The 8,147-nt window shown below is 42.5% G+C and overlaps 1 protein-coding gene across 2 annotated transcripts in view; it reads right to left on the reverse strand.

Moving 5' to 3' along the window:
• LOC126455714 (iodotyrosine deiodinase 1) overlaps positions 1-6,126 on the reverse strand; it is a 99,263-nt gene extending 93,137 nt beyond the window's left edge. For both annotated transcript variants that reach the window (XM_050091483.1, XM_050091484.1), the window contains exon 1: positions 5,945-6,126. In XM_050091483.1, coding sequence (XP_049947440.1) covers positions 5,945-6,080 — 136 coding nt within the window. In that variant the 5' untranslated portion in view covers positions 6,081-6,126. The remainder of the gene's footprint in view (positions 1-5,944) is intronic.
• Positions 6,127-8,147: the final 2,021 nt, after the last annotated feature.

Consider the following 8,147-nt stretch of genomic DNA (forward strand, 5'->3'; position numbering starts at 1 on the left):
CTGCTGCAGGTTGGACTGGTTGCACGCATACCATTACATAGGCTTCCATTGTCCAGGAACCACAAGCTCCTCCGATTGCAATGGGCACGTGAACACCGTCACTGGGGTGCTGAGCGGCAACATGTAATCTTGTTGGATGAGTTCCGCTTCAACGTGTCCTACAGTGACGGCCGCATACGTGTCTGGCGGTACCGTGGTCAGCGCAACCTGGAGGGCAGCAATGTGGAGCGGCGAGGGGACAAACACCAGGTGTGATGGTTTGGGGCGTCATTGCATTGGTTGCAACAACCGATCTCGCCTCGTACGCATTGCGGGCACTTTGAACAGCAACCGGTATCTAACGGAGGTTGTGGAGCCTGAGGTACTTCCCCTGCTTTGGGCATCTCCACAAGCCACAATTTCAACAGGACCCTGCCCGGCCACATATTGCAAGGAATGTACAGGTTTTCTTCGAAGAGCGACGGGCATCATTTACCTAAGACATTTTTAATGTATTTTTATAGTCGCGTGGTTCCAGACAGAAGCGCCTAGAACCGCCGGCTTAAAATAAGAGCTTGAACTCCTTTAAATCTCCCAGCCATGTTTGAGCCGCCACAAAGATATTGATAGCACAGCCCCAGTGTCTTCAGTTCTTCTTCTGCAATCGAAGTGTCAGTAGTTGATTTAAGCTCAGTAAAACCCAGAAAGTCTTCTTTGGTAACAAAGGTCTCTATGTCAGTTACGTAATACAAAATGTCATCTGTTCCTTAGTGGTGACATCAGTTGTTGAAACACTGGTAAAATTCTTCTTTTAGCTGAGGAATTAAACCATGATCACGATGTCCTTGTAAAGCTAGGTTATTTCTAGCACACAGGACTATAGTCTTTATAACAGGGCTCAAGCATTTCCGGTTTTCTTCAATAACTGAAGATTTGTTGGTATCGAGGACAACAGCAATACTTTTTATTACTTGATTGGTGAAATACAAAAAGGCTACAGACGATCTTCTTCATCATGAAAACACAAAATATGTCAAATTTTCCTGTCTCGGGCATGGATGTGTGTGCTGTCCTTAGGTTAGTTAGAGTTGTGTAGTTCTAAGTTCTAGGGGACTGATGACCTCAGATGTTAAGTCCCATAGTGCTCAGAGCCATTTGAATTTGAATCTTATTTTAAGTAAACAACCGTTGGCTATTTATACCAACTGTTTTAGCTACTCTTTGAACTTGTGCATTTCAAAGTCTTGCGATACTCCAATAGTTACAAATATGATGGGAATTGTAAGATCAGTTTCAGCATTCTTCTCTGTCTCTGCAAACAGAAAAAGTTCCCTAGAGGAAGCTATATCACAACTACCGTTTACAGAGTCAAACAAAACAAAGTTGAAGTCAATGTGTTGAACAAGATGGGTGGAAAGGCACGATACCCTTATTACTTTCAAGGAGCTATTTGTCCCGGTCGTGACCTTGCTTGACGAACCTTCAAGTAGTCGTGAAACCAACGCAGAAACGGCTAGTAAAGCTTGTATGTTTAGTTCTGCTATCCGAAGAGGAGACTTCGTAGTAGATTTAGCAACTGCAGCATATTGCTTCTCTTTAACTCTAAGACTAAGCGAACAGCTCCAAAGTCCTAAAATGGATTTAACAAGTGCCTTAAATCATGTCAATGACATGCTTGAAGTGTTCAACAATATAAGGACGGATTCGGAAATACAATTCGGAAGTATATTTGAAGGCGCTGTTAAACTGGCAGAAGATATTGGAAGTGTAATAGAAATGCCAAGAACTATTTCAACACAAACCAAAAGAGACAACGTTCCTGCTTTAAAAGCCGAGGAATACTTCAGGCGCACAGTCTTTTTACCTGTTGTGGATCGTTTTATTGCCGAGCTAGAAACAAGATTTCCCCAAGATTTTCGCACCATACTACCACTTGTAGGTCTTATTCCTGCATAGTGTTTAAAATACGGTGAGGATGAAGTGATCCAGGTATCAGAGAAATATGAACAGTTTTTGGAGAGTTATAGAATGGAAGAAAAAGTGGTTTGATGAAAGTAGAAGACCTGAAACAGTAACTGAACCACTAAAGAACTGTGACAAGCAGTTTTTCCCAAATGCATATGTTTTACTTCAAATATTTGGGACTATTCCTGTTACCACAAGCACTCCTGAACGAAGTTTCTCTACTTTGAGATGAATAAAGACTTATTTGCGTAACACGATGGGGCAGGTGAGACTAAATGGATTGGCTCTTGCAAATAACCATAAAGAAAGAGATATGGACATTGAAAATATCATTAACATATTCAGTAAAAAGAAACAGAGGTGAATGAGCATGACAAATTGGGCAGAAGACGGAAATATACAGTGAATTTTGTTACAGAATTTTTTTATATTCATGTCAAGTTCAAGTTTTTACATTCATGTCACCTTCTGTATCCAGAAACTTAATGAAAACTTATTTGTTGTAAGTTCATGGTTTACGAAATTTATAAAATCTCCCATGTGAAAATAAGTTTCTTTTACTCTGAACTCCAAAACAGTTACCAAAAACTACTGTAAGCAACACCAGATTTTACCAGTTTGTCGGCGGAGGACCCCAACTCTCCTTTTGTTAAGCGATATTCCACTCCTCCAATCCCCTCCTCCCCCAATTGCCCCCCCCCCCCCTTTGACCGACTTCTAGAACCGCCCCTGATCCAGTATGACATCATTAGCTTACTAATTTCTATACCATCAAAACTGGCAACTTTTCTGATAGCAAAAGTTGCTGATTCTAGTCGCTTTATAAGATCCAAAATACGAATTTTCCAGTTACGATTCTCGTCTATATGTACACTCAAAAACTTAGTTTACTCTACCCTGGCTACTGACCTCTGTTGGTGTGTTACATTTATTGAAGGAACTGTACTTCTTGCAGTGGAAAATTGGATACACTGTGTTTTTTGAAAGTTCAGAGTAAGCCCATTCGGAGGAAACCAATCAATAAGTTTTCCAAAGACATTATTTGTAACATTTTCTATTGGAGTTTCTTTCACTGGATTAATAATGGTGCTTGTATCATCAGCAAACAGTGTCAGTTTAGCTTCTTGTTTCGGATAAGAGAGGAGGTCATCCACATATATCAAGAACAGAAGGGGACCCATGATCAAAGCCTATAGACACCTAATGTAACTTCACCCCGGTTAGACGAAGCGGTAAACTTCCTTAAATCACTTAAGCCATATAAATAAACTTTTTGCTTCCTATTATCTAGATATGACTTAAACTCCTCATGTGCTGTTCCATGTATACCATAGAATTGTAATTTCTGTAACATAATGTCATGGTTCACACAGTCAAATGCTTTGAATAAGTCACAGAAAATTCATATTGAAGCCTTTTAACTTTTTAAAGACAATTATGTGGGCGGTGAAATTGTATATTGCTGTCTCAGTGGAACAGCATTATGTTTGCACATAAAATGCACTTTCTAAGTATTATTACAAACTGTTTATTGGATAACAACACGAGCCCCTTACTACCAATCCATTCTGTGAAAACTGCACAACAATAGTACTTTCCATTTGCGCAATGTTTGAGATGCAAGTTTTAGGTGATTCACCCAGTATAAACAGCCACCGTGTTGAAACTAGCGGTAGCATAGTCGGCTGCTTTGAGCTGCAGGAGGTGCAGTGCTGAACCGACAACTTACAACTGGCACCAGGGTAGATTTTAGTTTCGATGCGTTAGTCAAAAATTATCTCAATTGCCTATTACAATTCACATAGAAGAGGTTGTTCAGAGCTTCAGGGAGAGCATTAGGGAACGATTGACAAGAATGGGGGAAAGAAATACAGTAGAAGAAGAATGGGTGGCTTTGAGAGACGAAACAGTGAAGGTAGCAGAGGATCAAGTAGGCAAAAAGACGAGGACTAATAGAAATCCGTGGGTAGCAGAAGAGATATTGAATTTAATTGATGAAAGGGGAAAATATAAAAATGCAGTAAATGAAGCAGGCAAAAAGGAATACAAACGTCTCAAAAATGAGATCGACAGGAAGTGCAAAATGGCTAATTAGGGATGGCTAGAGGACAAACGAAAGGATGTAGAGGCTTATCTCACTAGGGGTAAGATAGATACTGTCTACAGGAAAATTAAAGAGACCTTTGGAGAAAAGAGAATCACTTGCATGAATATGGAGAGTTCAGATGGAAACCTAGTTATAAAAAGAGAAGGGAAATCAGAAAGGTGGAAGGAGTATATAGAGGGTCTATACAAGGGCGATGTTCTTAAGGACAATATTACAGACATGGAAGAGAATGTAGATAAAGATGAAATGGGAGATATGACACTGCGTGAAGAATTTGACAGAGCAGTGAAAGACCTAAGTCGAAACAAGGCCCCGAGAGTAGACAACATTCCATTAGAACTACTGACAGCCTTGAGAGAGCCAGTCCTGACAAAACTCTACCATCTGGTGAGAAAGATGTATGAGACAGGCGAAATACCCTCAGACTTCAAGAAGAATACAATAATTCCAATCCCAAAGAAAGCAGGAGTTGACAGATGTGAAAATTACCGAACTATGTTTAATAAGCCACTGCTGCAAAATACTAACACGAATTCCTACAGATGAATGGAAAAACTTGGTAGAAGCCGACCTCGGGGAAGATCAGTTTGGATTCCGTAGAAATGTTGGAACACGTGAGGCAATACTGACCCTACGACTTATCTTAGAAAATAGATTAAGGAAAGGCAAACCCACGTTTCTAGCATTTGTAGACTTAGAGAAAGCTTTTGACAATGTTGACTGGAATACTCTCTTTCAAATTCTGAAGGTGGCACAGGTAAAATACAGGGAGCGAAACGCTATTTGCAATTTGTACAGAAACCAAATGGCAGTTATAAGAGTCGAGGGACATGAAAGGGAAGCAGTGGTTGGGAAGGGAGTGAGACAGGGTTGTAGCCTATCCCCGATGTTATTCAATCTGTATATTGAGCAAGCAGTAAAGGAAACAAAAGAAAATTCGGAGTGGGAATTAAAATCAATGGAGAAGAAATAAAAGCTTTGAGTTTCGCCGATGACATTGTAATTCTGTCTGAGACAGCAAAGGACGTGGAAGAGCAGCTGAACGGAATGGACATGGTCTTGAAAGGAGGATATAAGATTAACATCAACAAAAGCAAAACGAGTATAATGGAATGTTGTCGAATTAAGTCGGGTGATGGTGAGGGAATTAGATTAGGAAATGAGACACTTAAAGTAGTAAAGGAGTTTTGCTATTTGGGGAGCAACATAACTGGTGATGGTCGAAGTAGAGAGGGTATAAAATGTAGACTGGCAATGGCAAGGAAAGCGTTTCTGAAGAAGAGAAATTTGTTAACATCGAGTACAGATTTAAGTGTCAGGACGTCGTTTCTGAAAGTATTTGTATGGAGCGTAGCCATGTATGGAAGTGAAACATGGACGATAAATAGTTCAGACAGGAAGAGAATAGAAGCTTTCGAAATGTGGTGCTACAGAAGAATGCTGAAGATCAGATGGGTAGATCACATAACTAATGAGGAGGTATTGACAGAATTGGAGAGAAGAGAAATTTATGGCACAACTTGGCTAGAAGAAGGGATCGGTTGGTAGGGCATATTCTGAGGCATCAAGGGATCACCAATTTAGTATTGGAGGGCGGCGTAGAGGGTAAAAATCGTAGAGGGAGACCAAGAGATGAATACACTAAACAGATTCAGAAGGATGTAGGTTGCAGTAGGTACTGGGAGATCCGACACAGATGTTTAGCTGTAGAAATAGAAAAGAAGAAAATAATACTTTTAGCCACGAAACTTTCGAACAAATTCGTGCTTTCCGCTTCTCAATCAAATACTAAAAGATAAATATCAGTACTTAGGCTAAAGAGCACGGTGGTTATGCACTGCAGTAGGTTTAGCAACGGATGCTCGCCAGAGGGAACCGCTGTTCGCCACCTACCTTGGTCCTTAGAGCGCTGCTCGCGCGTGAAGGCGTTCCATTGGTACAGGAAGCGAGAGGCGACGTAGCAGACGAGCCCGGCGGCGATGAAGGGCCAGTACTGGCTGACGAAGGGCATGTAGGGCATGAAAGCCATGTCTGCCTCCTGCTCGTCGTCGTCGTAGTCGTAGCCGCCGCCGCCGCCGCCGTCGCACTGTCCGCAGGTCCTGGTGGCGGGCATCGCGGCTGCCGCGGAGCACCGCGCGTGGTGGGGGCGGCGGAGTGGGGGCGGCGTGTGTCTGCTGGGCTTTCTGGGCCCGCACTGTGCTCGGCGGCTCGCCTCTTCTCTGTAGGCGCTCCAATTTGTAGCACTTCGATTTCCGAAACCTGCGATTCGGGCCGTTGCCGGGGAGACCGAGCACTGTCAATCTACATGCGTTAAGACCAGACAGGACCGTAGCTACTGCAAAATTGTTTCGTAGGCAAGCACACCAGACAAAAAAATTAGACAGTTAAGAGACTCACGCTACTAGCCTGATAGTGGCCTCAGTTTCTTTAGAATGTCCTATCCAGCTGAAGCCAGTTGCTGATGATCAGATACTGTAGAGCTACCAAACTGCAAGGATGCTGACTGCTATGTTTCCGAATAGAATTAAAGGGCCAGTTTTTCGAAATATCGTAATTGACTTCCACTTCAACCCCTCTCTAAGAAGTTGTAGAGCTGCATCCCGACTGGATGTGATCGCACCGCTTTGAAGTGCTGTGTGAGAGCAGTTTTTGCTCTTGTGTATTGGTTGGGTCTACGAGGGGCGTTTGAACAGTCCGTGCAAAGTCTGGGAGATGGCACCACCGGCACGTATGGAGGTCATGTTTTGTTAGTAGCATCTTCGGAAAGAACGCGCTCCAAGTTTCAGCCATATTGGTCTATTTATTTGTGTTTGGCATTCGTGTGAATCAAGGAAGTCGAGTGATTGTCAAAAAAATGGACGAAAAAGAATTTCTTATGGTGATTAAACATTACTTTATGAAAGGCAAAACGCCTCAGGAGACTAAACAGAAGCTTGATAAACATTACGGTGACTGTGCACCTTCGGTTGGAACAATTTATAAGTGGTTTCAAACTTATCAGAGTGGGCATATGGGCACAAGTGATGCTGAACGTTCTGAACGCCCTGTGGAGGTTACGTCTCCAGAAATCATTGATAAAATCCACGATATGGTGATAGATGACAGAAGAGCTAAGGTGCGTGAGATTGCAAATGCTGTTGGCATCTCGAATGAACGGGTACATAATATTTTGCATAAACATTTGGACATGAGGACGATTTGGACATGAGGAAGCTATCCGCAATATGGGTTCCACGATGCTCACGCTTGACCAAAAACAGAATCGTGTGAAGAGTTGCAAGGATGGTTTGCAGTTGTTCAGGAAGAGTCCGCAGGACTTTAAGCTTCGTTTCGTCACTGTGTATGAAACATGGATACATTACTATACTCCTGAGACCAAACAACAATCTAAACAATGGGTTACCAAGGGAGAATCTGCACCATAAAAGGCGAAGACCATTCCTTCGGCCGGAAAGGTTATGGTGACTGTCTGTTGGGATTCGCAAGGGATAATCCTCATCGACTATCTGGAAAAGGGTAAAACAATTACAGGTGTACATTATTCATCGTTATTGGACCGTTTGAAAATCGAGCTGCAAGAAAAATGCCGGCGATTGGACAGCAAAAAAGGCCTTTTCCATCACGACAATGCACCAGCACACACATCAGCAGCTGTGGTCGCAAAATTAATGGAAATAGGATTCCAGCTCGTTTCACATCCCCCCTACTCTCCAGTCTAGGCTCCATCGGACAACTGTTTGTTCTCGAATTAGAAAAGAAATGGCTGGCGGGAAAAGATTTTATTCAAACGAGGAAGTGATTGCAGCAACTAATAGCTATTTTGTAGACTTGGACAATTCCTATTATTCGGAAGGGATCAACAAATTAGAACACCGTTGGACGAAGGGTGTAAGTCTAAAAGGAGACTATGTCGAAAAATAAAAAAGGCTTTCACCAAATACGGAAGTAGTTTTTATTTTTGCACGGACCTTCCAAACGCCCCTCGTACTAGGAACCTTGGTCCGAAGCGGCAAGGAAAAGTTATGGTTTTCAGCCCACCTGTTTCACACCCTTCTATGGCGTGAGGGGTGGGGGGAAGGTGGTGGTGACACTGACA

Source organism: Schistocerca serialis, chromosome 2 (assembly GCF_023864345.2).
Source record: "Schistocerca serialis cubense isolate TAMUIC-IGC-003099 chromosome 2, iqSchSeri2.2, whole genome shotgun sequence".
Taxonomy (NCBI): domain Eukaryota; kingdom Metazoa; phylum Arthropoda; class Insecta; order Orthoptera; family Acrididae; genus Schistocerca; species Schistocerca serialis.